This window comes from Helicoverpa armigera, chromosome 27 (assembly GCF_030705265.1).
Source record: "Helicoverpa armigera isolate CAAS_96S chromosome 27, ASM3070526v1, whole genome shotgun sequence".
NCBI lineage: Eukaryota > Metazoa > Arthropoda > Insecta > Lepidoptera > Noctuidae > Helicoverpa > Helicoverpa armigera.
In genome coordinates this window covers 464,287-485,558 of record NC_087146.1, presented here as the reverse complement: position 1 = coordinate 485,558, position 21,272 = coordinate 464,287, and the positions used below count along the sequence as shown (strand labels likewise).

Below are 21,272 nucleotides of genomic sequence, written 5' to 3'. Positions count from 1 at the left end.
TAAGTTTTCACACGATTCTACAAAGTACATAGCTGCTTTAAATAAAAATATGCTTACTTGGATACTTAAATTTATTTGTAACGCTTTGACGCTAAAACTTCTGAATCAAAAGTCATGGATGTGGGTACTACCCTAGCCCCGTTGATTGGTTATTTCTTTATCCAGGTTTGGAATGTAGTTCCCTCAGGATGCGAAAGATGTGACGGTCTAAAACATGTATTTTTAACCGACATCAAAAAAGTAGATTACACATGCACAGTCTAACCATGGGGTACTGGGTTGCCCGGGAAACTAGGTTGATTAGGTCAGGCAATCGCAACTCGTAAAGCGCTGGTACTGAGCTGCATCCGGTTAGACTGGAAGCCGACCCCAACATAGTTGGGAAAAGGCTCGGGAGATGATGATGACGATGATCATATCAGGAGATTCTCAATTTTACCTGTGTGTTTGTTTGTGCGAGTTTATCTCACGCGTTGCTCAATGCGGGTTGCTGATTTCTATACTATAAGAGCCCAGGTTTCCTCAAGATGTTTTCCTTTTTATCAGCCATTGGTGTCCAAGATATACTTAGAAAGTACATACAAACTTAGAAAAGTTGCATTGGTACTCGCCTGAACTGGAACCGAACACATACCCTCATACTCGAGGGCTTGGTTCTTTGCCCACTAGGTCACCGCGACTTATCATAGTATAAAATTAGGTTAAAAAGGCTCAAAAGCAGTATATATCTCAATCCCGTCATGAGATCAGAAAGCGTACCAAACATTTGTAAGGTTGTAAGCAAATGTAGTGCTTACGGCAAACATCTGCTTGTCACACGACATTCTTACAACAGGTTGTGTTGTGTACTTGTGTAGTATGCTATAGTATGTATATTGTAGTGAGTACGTCATAATTATATGGTATTTCTGGGTCTTAAATGGTCCCGTTTGGGGGGAGTATATACTAAGTATATGTCCATATTTTTCCATGATACTATCACACCACAATAATATAATAAACGTGAAAGTTTGTTAGTGCGTAAGTTTGTAACTCCTTCACAGACAAACGGCCGCACAGATTATGATGAAACTTGTCTTTAATATATGTAAATTACATTAGGTAACCATGAAGAGTGCTTTTTGACCGAGTGCGGGAAGTAGTTTCCTTAGACAGCGGGTGCAACCGCTAGTGCAAGCTAGTAGATTATAAAGCTGAGGTTTCGTTTGCTCTTTTGCTTGAAGTCTTCAGGGACTGATGACTACTTTACCGATTTGTGAATTTTTTCAGTTTTAGACAGTTCATTTATCGATTATATCCGTGTGCACGGAGTAGTGTAATAGCCAAGGAATACAAGTAAAACCGCCGACGAAAGCCAGTTACAGCATAGACTTAAACTTTCAATTTTCATTACAATTTCCCTTTCGTACCCAGTCTGCTTACCCCCTAAACACTCGAGCTACAGCCTCCATACATAACAGGACGTATCTATTTATATCCTCGGCGAAAGGCAATAAAAGGGGATGGCTCGGAGTATGGGGGGTGGGGGTAAACACGAGGGGAGGGGGGTAAGTTGCTTTTAATTCGCCACATTGTCTTTGTTGCCTCTTAGTTTGAAGACGTACTGGTGGGGACAGAAGTGATAGGATTTTGTTTTTTTTACCCATTTTTTTTAGTATACCACCTAACTTGGTTGAAGTCTTATGAAGGGGTATTGGGTTGCCTGGGTATCTGGGTTGAGGAGGTCAGATAGACAGTCGCTCCGTGTGAAACACTAGTTCTCAGCTGCAGGCGGTTAGACTGGAAATTGATTCCAATGTAGTTGGGAAAAGGCTAGGCAGATGATGTCTTTAGGTGCGTAGGTTTGTAAAACGTTGCAAATGATTGAACAGATTTATATATTTTGTCAATTGAAAGCTAGTGAAATCTGGATTGTTTTAGAACTCCCTAAGCTAAAAGCGGGGTGTTATAATTTTGTTTGTCTATGGCACTGCATTTCTTGTGTATCTACCCGTATAACTTGACTGCAGTTATCAATTTTCTTAGTTATGTTTTCGCTTCTGTTTCTTTCAATTTGAAGTTATCAAAAGCGACAAGGATCTTGCATGCGTCTTAAATTACCCTTTCCACGAAAATGTACAAGATATACATATGTTGTTTATATTTTTTATCGATAACGATATAGTTTTTTATTTTTTGAGATAAAGGACAATGGGCGATTCCGGTCCAAATGTCCACCACGAACGAGACTTATATGGCTAGATAGCCCGTTAAATATAGAACATTTTTTGTTATGAAAGTAAAAAAAAATATAATGCCAGAAAAAAGTTATAGCAAAATCAAATAAAACATTTTATAGATTTTTTCAATTAAGTACTTTTCATGATGTTCGATTTTCGTACTTTCTGTAACTTCTGACAAAATAGCATTTGTTAATTATTAGAGAGAAGACAGCACCAGTTACATCTAACTTTCTTAGATCCAGGAACCGCTGAGTATATTCAAGCACTTCTGGCGCCTCAATTGGTTAGTGATTCGTACATCCATCGGGCAAAAAAATATGGGCTGTTTATATGCAAATGTGTCTTACTCATCTTAGTTTTCTTTAGATAAAGTGCGGAAATGGAAGTGGAATAAAATAAAATAAAAAATAATAATGATACCATACAAAAACTACTGAAAATTAAAAATACATTTTTGGCTATAACTTTTTTTTGGCATTGTTTTTTTTTACTTTCTTAGTAAAAGTTACTCTAAATTAAGTGGACTATTTAATTATATAGGTCTCGTTCGTGGTGGACATTTGGACCAAACTTTATACATTCTTGCCCAATCTCCTTTATAAAAAAAATGAAAGTCATTGTAAAATGCTGTCATCACGGAAATAAATTGAGTCAGTATAACAGGTGACTGCAAATCTTAACTTATCGGTTTTTACTAGACTTTTTTCTGTAGGTATTTCCCAAATAATTGTTTAAGTATAATTTGTTATCAAAGATAATTGGTTGATTGATTTATTTTCCTACTTATCCTAATAATTTTCTCTGTATTGATAAGTATATCTCAGTGTTGTAATGACCCTGGACGACTTAAACAAATAAGAAGGTTTAATCATGTAGTAGTTTTATATTAAGAAAAACCGAACCCCATCCAAGAGGACGAACTGAAAGTGTCAGACTTCTAGATTTTTCTTTACTCGTAACTAACATTCAAACGATTTTCCAGTATGTAGGTACCTAGTTTTTGATAATAGCGCGTTCAATTAAACAAGCTAATTTTCATACTTCCTACTTCCGCTGTGAAAAAAAATATCTCATGACTTTTTTGTCCTCGATTGTACAGTAAGACAGTCGTAGTGCTATAAAAGTGAAGCGAGTCGGCCGAGTGGCTCGCTAGTCGCTGCTACATATGTTTGTAGACGTAGGAGTATATGTAGTGCTACCTGATAGCCATATTCGAAAATACGGAATTTGTGACAATTTTGCGTATTTTTTGGAGGAAGTTGGTGTATAGCAATCTCACTAAGGCGTTCTTCATCAGCCTTTTTACTGCCCTACACTAAGGCTGTGGCCTCTTCTCACACAGAGAAGGAAAGAGTCTGGCTCCAGTCAGATTGGCGATTTGAGACTTTTACTTCCGCTTTGAAGATAAAGCATGGAACACAGAATTTGTGACAATTTTGCGCTTTTTTGGGAGGAAGTTGGAAGGAACTGATAATAGGTAAGATCACGTATTGCAATCTTTCTATCTCATTACTATTCCGTTATCAGCTTCCGGTGGGAAATACTTCGCGCACTCGGACAAAAAGTACAGTCAACTTCAGGTCAGTGGTAACAGTTTCATAGGAAAATCGTACTTATTACTATTGAGTTAAGGTGCATGACAGTTACCACTGATGTGCAGCCTACCGTACTCTATACTTAACATGTCTCGATAAATGGTCTATTTAACACTGATATACCCACTTCTACAAATCGTACCAGTAGTTCCTGACAAACACGTTTAAGCCAAAAATCTTCAGCTTTTAAACAACAAAGAAACGTTTAACGTTATAGTAAAGTTCTTAAGGGGTTGGATGAGGGTGAACAATTACATCGCTTGATAGTCCCCCTGCGATATTAGGCAGTAATAGTGAGGAGTTTAGGAGATCTGCCCTTTGAGGTAAATTGGGGGTGTATGTCGTTGATGAAGATTCAATTGGCTTGGGTGTTTAAAATTCAGATTAGGAACAAAATAAAGATGTGTAGTTTATATTAGGAAAAGAGAAATACATTTTAATTAATTACTACTTTCCGCTAGAGGTTTCATGTACGGCCAGTAGAATACTAATCTTCGCACTTGGATATAAAGTAGAATTATCACTTATGTTAAGTCATTTCTAGTTTTTCTTTTTGTAATTATTTTCATAATTTGGTTTGTTTTAATTTTATTTGTAACTATTGTACATTGTATTCATCACTTTTCAAAGTTGCAATATCTGTAACTGTTTGTATACTATGTCCAATTTACCTCTCAATGTATTTTTGTCATCACCAAATGTATTTTGTTTCTGTCTCATTTTTGTAAACACCTCAAATTCTCTTCAGCCATAAGCAGCCCAAAAGCAGGAATCTATTAACTCAACGAAACGATTCTTATATAAAAAAGAGCAGAGACTTATAGTTACTTTGGAGAATTTCCATCTGAAGTAATTTTTGCCGAAATATGTAGGTATCTGTCTAAAAAGCTTCGCAAATATTGCCGTAATTGTCGTTTCGTTGAGTTAAACTACACCTGTTTCTTTCAACATATCTTCGTCCACTTCACCCGTTCCTTTCAACCTATCGTCCACTTCACCCCACAATTTCTGCACCAGTACGGTGTGGCGGCGACGTCGTGCGCGGCGTCGAACGGCCACCACCAGCCAGACAGACGTCACCACCATCATCAGCACCATCAGCACGCAGATGTGCCCCCACAATGGGTGAGACGATAGCTGTGTTGTGAGCTTTTGTATTTGTTGTTAGGATTGGCCCTTTCACTGACAACATAAGGTCGGCAATACACAGACCGATTGAAACAGTCAGGGGCGACTGCTTCAAGCTGCGACTGCAGAGTTCTATGGACGCCCTTACGCGAACCGCTCGAGCAGTTGTGTGATTCGGCTCTTAGCTGTCGCCCCTGACTGTTTCAAGCGGTCCGTGTATTGCCGGCCTAAGATTGCCCACGGCAGATTTTTTGTAAGACTGATAATCGGATCGATTTTTTGTAGGACCTATGTGTTGCACTATTGCTATTAGTGTGATCTATTTTTCTCCTACGAAAAATTGGTCTCCGATTTATCTGACGTGGGATGGTCTAAACGTCAGCTTTATTAAAACAACTGTTTAGGTACTGAGTTTAGGTCAATTTTCAAAGTAAACAGTTGTTTTAATAAAAGCTGGTGTTTGTGTTGTATGTGGAAATGGGTCTTGAAGGGCCACAGACTGCTGACTTAACTGTTGGGCTATCGGCACATATTTAAGTTACCCTTCGAAGAGAGACTGCTCAACCATTTCTATACTGTAAAGCATTGGTCGTGAGTGGTTATTCGCAAGCCTCTACGAAGTGTAGCTTGAGTCTTATAAAATTCGAGTCGACTGATATCTTATTGTTGTAATGTGCATCTCCATACTGATTAAGAGCGATCCGATCACCCAGCTATAAGTTTGCAGTCTGTGTATCTCTATGTCCAGTTTCTATGAACTTGAAAGAAATCGTTCTGGTTACTGATACTTTTGCAAAAGACGAAGCCAAACGGATTGTTTCTTGTTTCTAAGGATTGACTTTAGTCATTGCACATCTTTTGTTTTAGTGTTGTTTTGGGTTAATAGTTGTTTTAATGCTTTTTGTCCTTTGACCATTGCACCGTCTACTCAAAATCTATTTTTATATTTTTGATCTGTTTGCACAATTTTTTTATATGTGACGTCTTTTGGTCAAATGGTTTTTTATTTTTGTTGTGTGTAATCTAATTTGTGTTTATTCTTTAGATTAGTTGTTTAAGTGTTTAGATCTAGTTGTGATATAATCATTTGTATTTTTGTCATTAACAAGTAATGTAGTAATAAGTGTGTTTGTTGATTTAAAGCACGCGTGCAGTTTTATGGCTTTTACACTGTTTTTGTTTGCTCACTGTTGGTTTTGTCTTTGTTTTGTTGTATGTAGTATTTTAGTTTAGTTAGTAAGTAACTTACTTTTTCTGTGATTTATGTATCGTAACTTATATGTGTTAAACCATTCTTGACGACTAAGGATGACGCTGATGAGTTTGCATCTGAATAACAGTCATACTGACCAGGTTTTTTTAATATGCCAGTAATGCAGATAACAATAGTTAACTTCTTATCATCATCAAGCTTACCTTCAGCGTAAGGCGTTCTGTAGCTTAGATAGATGCAGAGGTAGGGACGACCAAAGAAATGGATGGATTGTGTGAATGTCGATGTGGCTGGAAATAATGTTACTTGTGAGATGATAGCAGATAGAAGGGTATGGTAGAAGAAAACTTGCTATACCACAAATAAAGGCAAGACTCAGAATGATGATGATTGCTCTTCATCTTCCGAGCCTTTTTCCCAACTATGTTGGGGTCGGCTTCCAGTCTAACCGGATGTAGCTGAGTACCAGTGCTTTACAAGGAGCGACTGCCCTACCTGACCCCCTCAACCCAGTTACCCGGGCAACCCAATAAATACCCTTTGGTTAGACTGGTGTCAGACTTAATCGTTCAATTTCTTCATATTAAGAGGAATTCTGCTGTTTTTGCCGCGGTCATTGCTTCCATAGGAGACAATATAAATACGTCTAGTAAACGTCTTCCCGGATATACAAACCGGATTGCCCATCAATATTCCAGTCCAAGCTAAAGTTATCAGTATGCCAAATATTTAGCTATTTAATAGTGTTTTTGACTGCTTTTAGACTAAATTAAAACGTTTTGGTCACGACCCGGAGATAGACAACCAGTCTTAACAAGGATATGCTGAAATCAAATAAATTTTCCGTTCTGAAGTAGACAATCTGTAGGCTGCGGGAATGTTGGAAAAAGTTATTACTTCGCGAGATGACTTCCAGTCACCGTAGGCGTGGGTCTGGTGGCGGTGAGTTCGGGTGGCTCATCGTTGCTCCGACTGTATAGACAACAGACCCGTGTTGGCGGCGCGCGTTGTTCCACGCGCTCCTAAAAGAGACGTCAGCAACCCCAGCGGGGCCCAGCAGGGCCAAAGCCTGCCGGGGCTGCGGAATTGTTAGAAAGAGTAACCGCGGACCTGGTACATAAAAGGCGTATGACGGAACACGACGGTATTTAGACAATAAGAGTCTGACACTCCCTCACCGCTGTTAACCAACAGCGGTAGGGGTCATTTGATGATTTTTAACGTCGTTGTCGATTTATGCTGCTGGCTACAAATAGAAGTTGTGTGCAAGGTGAGGACTTTGAAGCAGGTTCAAATTCGCTTTATGAAAATGATAATGATTTCTTTTATATATCGTGGGTTTGTACGTGTAAGCACGTGTTTTGAAAAGGTGTGTTGTACCGTATTTTCCAATAATATTGTTTATTGTTTTATCAAACTCGGTTTGACGTAAGAGCTCTATCTTTACTTGTTTTGCATTGATTTATTAATCAGGTTTTATTGTAGTTTTGTTCATTTGGTTTTTAGATTTTGGTCTTGAGATGCCCCTGGAATTTTTATGTATAAATAATAGTTTGTTGCTGGGGAGATCACATAGTGCCGGTTTTTCTCTGTTTATATCCAGGTTCGGATTTCCTTGAATGCATTGCCAGTCGCTACGAGTGTACTAAAAGATAAGAGCCACAAAGAGTGTGTAGAGGTAGATACATTATTTGTATTTGGATTTATGGAGAGGGAGAGGAAGACCTAGAAAAAGATGGATGACTTGACATAAATACATAACATGACACACATAAAACAACAGAAAGAAATTCAACTTGGTGCAGAACGAAACAAAGATGGAGTCTTTGTCGTTCATGATTTACCGCGTAAACCTGATCAAACGTGCCAAAACATATTTCGCAGCAAGGGAAATCCTCCAAAACGGCTGTAGCACGAAGGTCAAGAGTCACACGTGTAAAATATTAATCACGGTTCACACAAAGTGCATTAATTAATATAAATAAAAACATGATACACTCATGTCATATGTACGTGCCTTATCGGGGACAGAAGTGTTGCTAAACTGATGGATAACATTTTTATGTAGTGTCTGAAGAGGAATTATTGTGATGTTTTGGGTATTATGTAGGTCGATGGTTAGATTCCAAGGGGCATCGGGTTGCCCGGGTAACTGGGTTGAGGAGGTCAGATAGGCAGTCGCTCCTTGTAAAGCACTGGTACTCAGCTGAATCCGGTTAGACTGGAAGCCGACCCCAACATAGTTGGGGAAAAGGCTCGGAGGATGATGATAGGTCGATGGTTAGATGGGCAGTCGGTGGATGTTCTAAGATCGTTAGTAGTTGGATTGAGGAAGCTGTAGGTACCTCAAGGGAGACTGATGGATCATGGGTGTTGAAGCGAGTCCATTGCTAGCATGTGGTTCGCCCCCAAAGGTTGCAATTTTGCAGACATTTTACAAATGTTCGCTCGCAATTTGTTACTGTTTGCTAGAGCGAGTAGATCAGAAGAAACATTTGTGTGGATTCTGTCCTTTATACACATTAAGTAACATTTTGAAACATGCGTTACTCAAATAATTATTATTTAAAGTTACTTAAATTCTCGTAGTAAATACGTGTTCCTGTGTACCCTAAAACGCAGATTGAGAACGTGTGACTGTCCTCCAACAGCAATCAATGAATTTCGTGTCGTTACCTCCTATTGGTGCAATATTTCGCAATATGTGATGACAAACGTGTGGTCAGCATGTAGGGTAACACGTGACTTTGTAAATATTTGTTGAAATGTCTTTCTTTAGTGTTACTATTGAAAGTAAAGATGGGGTTAGGGTTGGTGTCGCTTTGGGATTGTTACTGGAATATGAAGAAGTAGAACAGAACTATACAGGAAGTTGAGTGGGTCTTATATTATCGTGGTCTTCCTAATAACTTCAGTGTCCCATGAGACATATGTGAACATATCGATTGTTTTACTACTGTGTCTGCAAAAGTTCCGAAACTACTGAATCGATTTGAAAAAATCTTCCGCTTTTGAGAAGCTGCTACGCTATCTTCAGGGGACATTGGCTATATGCTATATTTCATTCGGTTACTCAAAGTAGTTTCCACGGGACGCTAGAGAAACCGCGGGAAACAGCAAGTTTTCAATAAACTTATAGTAACCACGTGTTCTTACTTACACCGTTACCGGCAAACACTGTGAGCGTCATAATTCTATAGAAATGCCGATAATAATCTATATCCACCTATTTTTGTCATCTATACCTGTGGCTATGGGCACGTACCATTTTTTTTGTAGCGCTAGGGATGGGGGTAGTATCGATGAACTTTGATGTCGATAAACTTATATTCAAAAGTCGTGGTGGCTTAATGGGCAAAGAACCAATCTCTCAAGTATGAGTGCGTGGGTTCGATTGCAGGTCATTCAAGTATCAATGCAACTTTTCTAAGTTTGTATGTACTTTCTAAGTATATCTTGGACCCCAATGACTGTGTTTCGGATGGCACGTTAAACTGTAGGTCCCGGCTGTCATTGAACATTTTTGGCAGTCGTTTGGTAGATGATTATAAACTTACAGATTCAATGGAATGTGTCAAAGCTGAATTTGTTATAGTTAATGGACTTTAGAACTTTGGGTCTGCTTATCTTATCTAACACTTAAATCAGTATGTATGGTAATTTTCTCACAAAACCAGGTGTTGTTGTTCTTGTATATTTAAATTAATCTACATATTAAGTTATATTGCATTTTTTGTTTCAAACAGCCGTGATGAATTACAAATTGATAATTTATTAAATGGATATTGATTTAAAGTAATTAGTATGCTAAAATCTAGATTTGAAGGATCCTGTATTAAATCTTTTCCACGGCTTCAGCCCAGCTGTGAAGTAGTTGCGACAGCATATTTTTTATTGAATTTTCTAGTTAATCTTGAGAAATAATTTATAAATATGCATGAGGGAGTCGTATTTTATATATTTAATATAATAGTCCTTCTGTGTGGTCTAATTCTGACGTAGTGAAATATGTTTTGTTTGTTTTGAACTTAATAATCACGAAATAATGTTTTTTTTGTCATATTCTGAGTCTATAATCATATATCTCATTTATTTCAACTATTAAGATTGCTAAAACACCTTAACACTTATGTATCTATCTGTCTGGATCTGTATTTCTCAAATAGATTTAAATTATTAAATTGTAAAACCAACAATACTTCTCTAAGTTGGTTTTAAACCACTGCAAGTTGTGTCCCAGTTTCCCTACAGTCGCGAATCCTCGCATTGTCTATTTTTAGCTTATTTCAAGCCAAGTAGTACTTGCATCAATTGATAATTGAACTGTCCGTCAATAAATAGGACACGTTAAGTTGATATGACCTCGGTGAACATTTAAATCATGTGTAATAAGTGTTATTTGGCCTAGGAAGCTGAAACTCAAATCACGGAAATTTTAGACACATATTACATTAAAACTGCAGTATTTACGATTAATAGAAAAATCCACTCTTTTCGCAAGCTCTTATAAAATTTTGTTATTTTAAAATGACACTTAATTTCTATCGATAATTTATTTTTTATCGATAACTTCCTCAAAAACAGTGCACCCCATCCCTAACTCTCGTAAAATCCCATTTCCCCCTACGCGGGGGTGCAGGGGTCGGGGTGTTGGCCCGAGCGACTCCCGCGCACCTGGCGCGTGCGGCGCCAATCGCGTGCGCCCGCGTTATAACCACGCTTGCATGTGTGCGTGTGAGTACAACTTATAATGCTATAGATATGGGAATGTTGAGTTAATCCGTAATAATTATTTTAAAAGGAAATGATAGAAGTAAAGTTTTGTTATTTTAGTTAAGCGTTTAATGTTGGTTTTGCTATGAGGAAGGAGCACATGTCTTCTTTTTACTATCGTTGTGTGTGTAATTCTGTTGTTTGTATAGATTCTATTCTTTCAAGTTAGTGATGATTGTGATGACTGATCAACAAAATTGTAAGGTTTACAATCGATGATTTATCAGCAGCTGTACGATTACGTCGTTTGTTTGTTACATTTTAAGATAACTTGTTCAAATTACAGTACAAGATATGCCTTGAAAGGTCATAATGGTCGATGGAGGTGATCTGCCAATACATAGCGTCTTTTCTCGTCTGTGTAGGCAAACTCAGGCTCCTATGCTTTTCAGCTTCTTACATGGGAATGAGAAGTGAATATTTAGTACATAGAAATCTGTTGATAATGTTGCTAAGTTCATATTTCTCTGACTTCTAAATAGGTGACTTATTTTTTGGAATCCGACCAGTAGTTCGTTCCGACAAACTCTTTCCATCTTACTTTAAAACGTGGTTTTAAGAAGTAATAAGTTTAGTCGCTTTAGTAATAAGTTCTCTATTCGGGATGATGGTTTAAACCTGGTACTTTTTTAAACCACCAAAAGCTGGTACTTTTTTAATCCGCGTTTCATTATAAAGTGGCTAAGCTTTATAAGATGCAAAGATAGAACTGTATCCTTCAACACCTATACCAAATACTATCTAACGAGTTCCTCAACCCCCCACCAGACCAATTACAAGTCTTCAATCAGCTGTAAATAGCATCCTGCAATAAAAGGACGTTACTCATTGTATTCAGAGCTTATCTTTAGATTACAGACAGGTGCTAGCCGAGCTAGTTTTATTCTATTCATCGTCAGAACATCAGACTAATTGTTTTTATAATCTAGTTTTGAAGCAATTCATTAATGTTTGTGGTCTTTGATAGATTTGGTGGCCTTTTTTGTTTTGGGAAGTTGATTGTTGTTAATTGTTTTTATGAGGTTGTCGATGACAGTTTAAATTGAAGAGACCTTTGGCTTTCTTTTTCCATTGCTAGGCTTTATAATGGACTTTTGTCTTTCACATCCTTTGCCTAGTGTCCTGAAAGTTAATCTTTACAAATGTTTGCCTTTGTCAAAACTTAAACATTAAAATCGCCATTTTCGTAACGTTTCGAATATTAATGTCATACAATGTCCGAGGTTCTTCAACCGAACTTCTCCTTGTTAAACATCAATATCGCCTAAGTTCCTAAATATCTTTATCCTGACTTCAAGCGACTAACGGCCGTTCCCAATATTCTATCTATCTGTTCTTTCGCTTTCCAGAGACAGTATTTGATATCACTTATTCGGGGCTGCTGTATGTCAAAAAATCTATCTCTACTAAGCAAATCAACAGATTCGATATTGGAAACAGCCATAACAGTTCTGCTCATACCACAAAATCCATAACAGTTAAACCAAAAAAAAAGAACATTACTTGCACCTAACGCCATGCACAAGCGAGATAGCGCTATACAATACCTTCGAAAGATAGAGAGAGATGGATGCGAGGGTGCGCCTGCGACCCTTTCCGTTGCAGGGTAATGCACCGTGGCTGGGGTGCAATGCATGCAGCCCCGGATCTAGGGGGGGGCAAGCCGGGGCCCATGCCCCGGGCGGCAAATTCAGGGGGCGGCAAAATCAGGCGGCTGCCTGATTTTAAATCCTACATCACAGATTACCATAATAGTTACCTACAGGGCCGTCTTAACCTATGGTGCAGTTTGGTGCAGTTGTGCGAACAGTAGTGGTTTTAGGGTAGGGCGCGGTTGGGCGACGGCCCAGGGCGCCGGATATAGGGGGCGCCACAGGCGCCCCCAACCATTCATTGATCACAATGTTACTCCTATTTTTGTTTTAAAGGACAATGGGCACAAATATATGGGACCTGGTATACCCCACCAATAGGAATGTCATATACATATATCATTGGATAGGCCTTTTTATGTAGAACAATATTTACTATGACAGCTTGCTGAAATGTTTGTCCGTTCTGAGATATAGATCAAAAACTGTGCAAAAGTTAGAACTAAGTAATCTATTGATACCTCAAGTTTTTAAAGGAAAATCTAAGTACTAATAACTTTAAGTCTTGTAAGTACTACTGTGCCCGTTAGGATCCATAATTGTTACTATTATGTAGCATTTCAACCTTTTATTGTACCAACTGGATGTTGGGCGTAGTGAGAAACCGCACCAATAGGAAAGTCATACATATCATTGGACAGGTCTTTTTAACTGGAACAACATTTACTATGACAGCTTTGTTCTATTGTTTGTCCGTTCTGAGATATAGATAACAAACAATCTTAAAACGGATGCTAATCAATACTGTACTGATTTTCTTTCATACAAGACTTACACTTAGTAGTTCTTAGATTTTCCTTCTTGAACTTGAGTTATCAATAGATTACTTAGTTCTAACTTTTGCACAGTTTTTGATCTATATCTCAGAACGGACAAACATTTCAGCAAAGCTGTCATAGTAAATATTGTTCTACATAAAAAGGCCTATCCAATGATATATATGACATTGCTATTGGTGGGGTATACCAATCTGCCCATTGTCCTTTCATCAAAGATCGCAACTTATAAGAACTGTATCCAAATGTATGGATAGCACCAGGGCTGTCTTAACCTTGGTGCAGGGTGTGCGAATAACACGGGCGCCACGGGCTCAGGTGCGCCGAAGCGAATTTGTGTTAAATTCCGCGTTAAATTTGAGAAATTCTCGAACAAACACTACTTTTATGTCCCAAAACTCAAAAATTTTCGCGCTCGCTTCGCTCGCGGCTTCTTTACACTTACATTTTTTATCACATACAGCTACTTTTAATGTCCCAATACTCAAAAAAATTCGCGCTCCCTTCGCTCGCGGCTTCTTCACGTCATAGTCTAGTCTCCTTTTATTATATACTAGCTGTTGCCCGCAACTTCGTCTGCGTGGGCAATATAGAATAGTCAAAATACTACTTATCCCGTAGGTGCATTCTTTCACGTGACAGTATAATTAGGATTAGCACTTAGCAGTCGCATAGATTCATTGATCAAGGTTGTGTTGTGGATGTGACCATTTATCTAAACAAAAGAAGTAAAGTTTGTGACGTTGTGGAAATCTCTGGATCTAGTCAGCCAATTTGGAAAATTATTACGTAAGTAATTTTCACAGGAAACAGCTATAATCTATGTCTATATGCTTTGAATCTGACAAAGCTGTCATTTGTACATTTTCTGCAGCTGCTGCGACTAATCAGAAGCCAGAAAGTCTGTCAGTCTTACCAGGGATATCGTCTTGTGTAGTTGACTGGATTGAAGATAGGTAGATAGGTAGTCGCTCCAAGCAAAATATTGGTACTCAAAAAGATTCTATAACTGGAAGCCAACACCAACATAGTTGGGGAATAGCTGGATGGATGATAAAATGAGTCATCATCATCAGCAGGCGCATAGGGTAGGATAGTTTCACTACTGGGGAGAAACACTTGTATGACTTGGGGATTTTCTGTGCAGACAAAAAACGCACGTGTGTGTGTGTGGCTGTGTGACAGAAAATTAGGCGTGCGACATTAGGCGTGCGTGATCCTCGGGCGTGTGAGTAGCGCGGGCGTCGCGAGCGCGCTGCGTGAACGTCGCGTTTTGTTGCCCTGCGGCATGTGTGAAGCGTGCAAGCGACGCGCTCGCGGCGAGCACGCGGCGCTCGAGTTGCGTTCTCACTCCTTCGCTCGCTATCCCCGCCGCCCGCTAAACGCCTTAGCAGTTAAACGTCAAGGAGAGCGGTGCGTGCGCGTCGCGAGCGCGCTGCAAATGCCGCAGGGCAGCAAAACGCGACGCTCACGCAACGCGCTCGCGACGCACGCGCGGCGCCCGCGCTACTCACACGCCCGAGGATCGCGCATGCCTAATGTGGTGGCCTAAGCCGGGACTCCACCGAAATGTTTGCATTAGTTCACGAATAGGCAAAATGTACGTATCTGTGAGAGTCCACTTCATGTGTTCGTACTTGAAACCTGCAGTTTTGCCAAGATTTTCAAAATGTACGTTCGCATTTTGTCATTTCTTGGTGGAGCCAGCAAATCAAAAGAAACATAAGTGTTGTATACTGTGCGTCACTGCCGCACACCGGGAAAATTTCGCTCTTGCGGAGGACGTTTATATACCATATTTTGTGTCACACGTAAACAGGACGACAGTAGTATCCACCGAAACACTTTCAAAGATCTGATGAACGAACAAATCAGACCTGACTTGGTCACCTGGGGCCAATCAGAGCTCTATGAAGCGATAATACGCTTTGGCTCCTACTGTTATTGTGGTTTCTGAAAATTTATTCACCTCATTCAACGATGAATGTAATTCTGATGGTACTATTAAGAACACTTGCTTAGCGCAGAAGCTGACGTTGGCAGGTCAACTCTTTTGACTTCTCGAATAGGATACCATTGGTTTTTGTGCAATGCACACCTGCAATGCATTCTGGATTAGGATAGGATATAGGTGGATAGGATTTGCAACAGAGAACGATTCTGTCTTTGTGATTAAATGACATCAAACGTAGTTTTATATAAAAGGTGTTTTTTTAGACTTGGCTCGGGTCTTACTGAGACTGTTCGTAATCGTGAACAGTGTATTTGCGATCAGAAGTTGAAAGTAAGCATGTCTCTGGTATGCGGCGCGTAATTTGTACGTTTTCAGACGCATAAAGCATTTTACGTGTGTATGGTATTAAATCTAGAAAGCTCCCATTTCTTATCTGCACTTTGTATCTGGGCTTGTTCTTAAAGCTACAGAATCCTACATTACCTACCTCACGCTTAGCAGCGCTTGCGAGAGATAGATCCTCATTTTTTCTAGGATTAAGTTTACATATTTTGCATCAGAAAAAATAATTAAGGTCTACTTAATACTACTCACTCAAAGTAATTTGTTTTAAGGCCACCAAATTAGTGGAAGATAAGCTAAACTATGTTTATGAAAAAATCCTGATATGAACTCCATCTGTAAGTTTAAATGATAATTAATTGTTCCACTAAAGTCATCATTTTTGACATAATGTTCAAAAAATAATTTAGATGGCACCGTTTTAAAATTGGCTGAGAACTATTAATTTTCCTTTCATCAAGGTAATAATTATAATTGGATTTTGATGTGGCACGGCAAACTGACAAACACTATTGAAATGTCTATCGAAAAATTACACTACGTGTTAAAATATGGTGAATTACGGAAAATACACAACTCCATCTGTTGAAATAATAATCCTCTATAAAGAATGTATGGTAATTAATTGTCATTTACCACCTCGCTCCTTTGACAAATTTTATGTATTTTATTTAACACAGATTACCACAGATGGAGCTACTTTAACCTTGGCTAAACAAAATTTTCATTTTTTTTTTTCTTCCGAAGTTCTTATGAAGGTGTGATTTTCTGTGTAAAGGTTAATAATAGGCCGATCAACTAATATAAGTACAACATTCAAATGCTCAGTTTTGACGAACAGATTGCTTGTCGTAATATTTTACATCTTGAATTCACAAAATTAATCATATCTTTTGATAGAGTGAATCGATTTCGATGAAACAAAAACTAAGTAATACCCCAAGTTACGTAGAATTTTTGTATATAAGCATTGTCTGCATTGAATTCGTAGATTTTACGTGAATCCCGAACGAACAAACAGACAAACAGACAAAAATGACAAAAATGATGGAAATGGGTTCTGTTAGTTATCCTTTAACATGCTGGCTATTTTTCTTGTCAATTTCTTCAATGTACAAAAATTACTTTTCTACAGATTTATTATATGTATAGATGTTTAGGAATTTTAGTGATCCAAAACTCAAAAATTTTCGGGCTTGCTTCACTTTACAGTTGTTTTTATTTTTCAAAAAGGTAGCGTCGTTTTTAAGTTATTTTATTAATAAGAAAGTAACTTCTAGTTTCCTTATTTACGGTACTACTTTAAGTCCCAAAATTTTAATACATAGGCGCCAGCACCAACAAAGAGTTATGTACGTTTGGGCTACATTTTAAGTAATTTTGTTTTGAGTTCTAAAATATAACAAAAAATTTCGCGCTCGCTTCGCTCGCGCAATCTAAAGCCATGTCCCCATGTTTTTGCATTCACCAACAAGCAATAACTTATGTACGATTGGGTTACATTTTACGTATTTTGACTTGGTAACAATATAAAAAATTCGCGCTCGCTTCGCTCGCGCAATCGACAACTACATATGTGTCTCGCCCAGGGCACTGGTAAAGTTAAAACCGGCACTGTGTGCGAATAACCCGGGCGCCTCGGTCTCAGGGGCGCCGCGGGACGCCCCATCTCCAGGAAATTTCGATGAAATTACACCCGTTTGATAAGGAAGTTCCATCGTATCACGATACTTTTTAATTGATCATTTAGATTATTTTTCACTTTTAACATCCTCGAACTAAATGAAAAAATTCTCGCTCGCTACGCTCGCGGCTAAATGATGATGTGTGTGCTATTTTTCTGATGGTTTATTATTTTTTTGACACCCGAATCAACGAACACAAATGGCATTCGCTCTAATCACGGTTTATTTTTATTTGTACATAATTCCCAGTTTAATTTGTAAGTAAACAAATATCTTTAAAAAATTCGTTACTTGACAATGTACTTGATCAGGTAATTTTGTGTCATAGGCTCAAAAAATTTCGCGCTCGCTTCGCTAGCGCAATGTTAAATGCGCTTCCGACTGCTTGTTACTTTACAGCGCTTTTTAAAACTTATTAACTTTTTGTGTACATTCATCCGTCTCGACTTTCATAACTTGGCCAACAGTTTGAGCCTACAATGATTTGGACACATTTTTTTAAGTCCTTTACCTACAAAAAAAAGTGACTTTCATTGGTGAAAATAAACATAAGTAGGTATGCGGGGCGGCATTTTTCAGTTTTTGCCCCGCCTAAAAAAAATTGAAGATCCGGGGCTGAATGCATGGTGCATTCTATGGTGTATGCGACGGTGTTATTGTCATGACCTTGCTGACTTGTTAGAGATGGGTAACGTACTCTGTTTCTACCAACTCATGCGCGTTTGGATCCTGAAATGAATTATCTAGTCTGGATAATTGAATTTGTTGTGGGGCTAGCTGTTTCCTGCGGTTTAAGTCGTAACTTATCATTCTATCTTAGTGAAATGTGGATTTACGTACAAGAGATAGGAATTGGACGTAACCCAAATGAATAGACAAATCACACATCGAATGATTCACTTTTCTATTCTGTGTGTCTTCATCTTTCAAATCCACGTGGCTTTACTAGTTTTGGTTACTAAATAAAAGATGCTGTCAAATCGAGAACCTCCTCCTTTTATTGAAGTCGGTTGAAAATTAATAAATATACTAGGAAATTATTAAAATTATCTCCACACATCGCCTGTACCAGTAACCCAATGATCTTTGAAACCTGGACATGACTCTCGCGAAATTCAGGTTGTCTACCTGCCAACTTAGAGAGAGAGATAGCTATACATGTGTGTCTGATGTCAGAGAGGGATGGAACACGCCCCCTATACTGACAGATGTTCAGAAAGTATTCGCTTTGTATGCGGGAGAGTTTTTTTTTTAGCGGGGGCGTTAGTGTGAGCGTGTGGTACGCTTGTGGAGGAAGCGAGTTGGTTATTAACGGATTGATATAGAATTGGGTGATGAGATAGGCAGAATATTCTTTGTTGCACACTAAAAAGAAGACATACATAAAAGTACGATATTATCGTCTGCTGCGCCTTTTCCCCAAACTTTGTTGGGGTAGCATAAGTTAATCGCATTTTTCTGAGTAGGTACTAGTGTTTCACATGGATTAACTGCCTGTCTGATCTACACAACCCAGTGGGCAACTCGATATCCCTTGTTACGACCCGTATCGACTGGCAAAATGTTCAAAAGACAGCCGTGACCCACCAATTTAACGTCCCCTTCGAATCGTGGTAGGATCTTGGTCTCGTCATGATAAAATTGACACCCACGGACCGACCGCGCCAAGAGTCACTTGTTGAAAAACTACTTACGTCTAATTTTTGGCAATTTCATGTAAAGTTGTCACCGCTTCTATAACCAAGCTACCATACCACCACCACTTCCCCGCTGTCACTAGGACCTCGCCTTACACTCTCTACCCATCACTTCCTGCTCGTGGGAACTATCTCCTCGTTATGGCTCCGTGACGCTCCTCCTAGCACTATTTATGGAATATCATGCTGGTGGAAGACCCATAGGTCATGGTTTCACCTTCTTACTGACTTTAATATGTCCTGGGCAGCTGGCTGATCTACTTAAATGAGAACAGGCGCCGTGTTCGACAATCGGCTCGGGTCATTATTAGTTCCTCCTAATACGCTTGTATAATCACTAGATCTTTATTCCATATATCAAAACGAAGATAATCATTATTTGTTTAGTGTTCACCTGAAAAGATAACTTGCATTTTTCATCTGAAAAGAATCGAGATCATGAAATTCTCTGAGTGCTATCCAAGCTCAACATATATTCTTACCTGCTGACTAAATTTCTCTTTGCTTGATTGAACTTTTCTGCTTCTTCAACTGCTAACTCTTTTAACAATGCATATGAGACTGCACAATCAAAGCTATATTTTCGCATCTCATCATCTGCCTAGCCTATTCCCGACTATGTTGGGGTCGGCTTCCAGTCAAGGTCCAATAAAAATTTCTCACCTATCCACCTGATAATACAGCATCATAAAATGTCACATTGCCGTGGGAATACACCCCCTAACAATAAGTTTATTGTTTATTTACATTTAGCGTTAAACAATAGCAACAGATGTTTAGACCTTATTGTTTTATTGTCGGCCATTACCGTTTAAAGGTAAAGGTATAGATATGGCAGGTCTTTCTTTTAAGTTATTAGTGAAATTGGCTTTAGTTATATTTTAATTGTTTGTTAGAGAATTGAAGAATGCAGTTATTGCTATGTGACAATAGTTTTATATTTTATCTTTAAATATCTGTGGAGGTCACTCCATGTGAGACTGGCACTCAGTTGCATCTGGGAAGACTGGAAGCCGATCCCAACATAATTTGGAAAAAAACTAGGCTGATGATGAAATAATTTTAGAAACTTCACTTTGAGTGCAATGCACATGCAATATTCTTTTTTATTACATAAAATATGTATCTGCCAAAAACTCTGCCACTAATCGTTTCACTCAGTAGAAATGTTTCCTTTAAAGGTATAAATTGCGATACTATAAAGAAAGTCCCAAAACTACATATAAAAACTCCGAACTCATTACCCAAAGCAGAAATACAAAATCTAAAAATCAAATAGCAGCCGAACGAAAAAAATAGAATATTTCGCCTATCAATTCATACCTGTTCCACGACCATATGCTCAAATCTCAAGCTCGCCTCCATTGTTGTACCCTTCAAGAAAAAAAAACAAGAATCTTCGAAACATCTGGCGTTGAACACCCTCTATACACCCCCGATATGAAACAGGTATATGGAGAATGTCCAAGAGAGAAAAGGACGCAACACAAAGAGCCCTATTGGGGAAAAAAAATCAAATGCGCCCGCGCCGTTTTCGTTCCGTTTCCGAATTCAAATTTTTGATTTTGAAGATGGTTGTAGTCTTGTATAATCGTTTGTAATAAAAAAATTGAGTCGTATGATGGTTTTTCTATACGTTTGTAGTCAGATTTAGCGTTGAATCGAGTAGGTATAATTTCTAAGTTATAGTCCGAAGGTTTACTTCTAGTTGTCCTAATTCGACGGCAGTATCACAAATATCGTAAATCTCTACTATTAAGTATCATAAAGCTGAAGAGTTTGTTAGCTTGAACGCGCTTATCTTGGAACCTATTGGTTTTTAGTGTTAGATAGTTCATTTATCAAGAAAAGACATAGGTTACATTTTATCTGATAGCGGAAAGTAGTTCCTTAGGGAGGCAGATGGAACCGCGTGGAACAGCGAGTTATTTTATACACAGAAAAAACACTGAACCTGAGATTTAGCATCAATAGAAAGCTGATCACGAATAAGACAGGTTAGACAAAAGAAATTCAATCGAGACTACAGCAATTTAACAATTAGGGTATCAAGCTAAACTCTGAACACGCGATGTCTGCTATTAACATTCTTGAACAAACAACGGGAGATTTCGGAGAACAAACTATGTATTGTAAGAGAGAAATTAGCAGTAGACCTTAAACTAAACTCTATATAACTACAACTCTTAAAAGACAGGTGTGATAACATGGTTAAAAATTATGTAAAAATAAATA

General features: G+C 38.4%; 1 protein-coding gene across 2 annotated transcripts in view; it reads left to right on the top strand.

Annotated features, from left to right (window-relative positions):
* Da (daughterless) overlaps window positions 1–21,272 on the top strand; it is a 136,860-nt gene that overhangs the window by 39,075 nt on the left and 76,513 nt on the right. The window contains exon 3 of one of the 2 annotated variants that reach the window (XM_021334589.3): window positions 4,835–4,942. The exons of the other annotated variant lie outside the window; for it this stretch is intronic. Coding sequence (XP_021190264.3) covers window positions 4,835–4,942 — 108 coding nt within the window. The remainder of the gene's footprint in view (window positions 1–4,834; window positions 4,943–21,272) is intronic. 2 annotated transcript variants of the gene reach the window in all.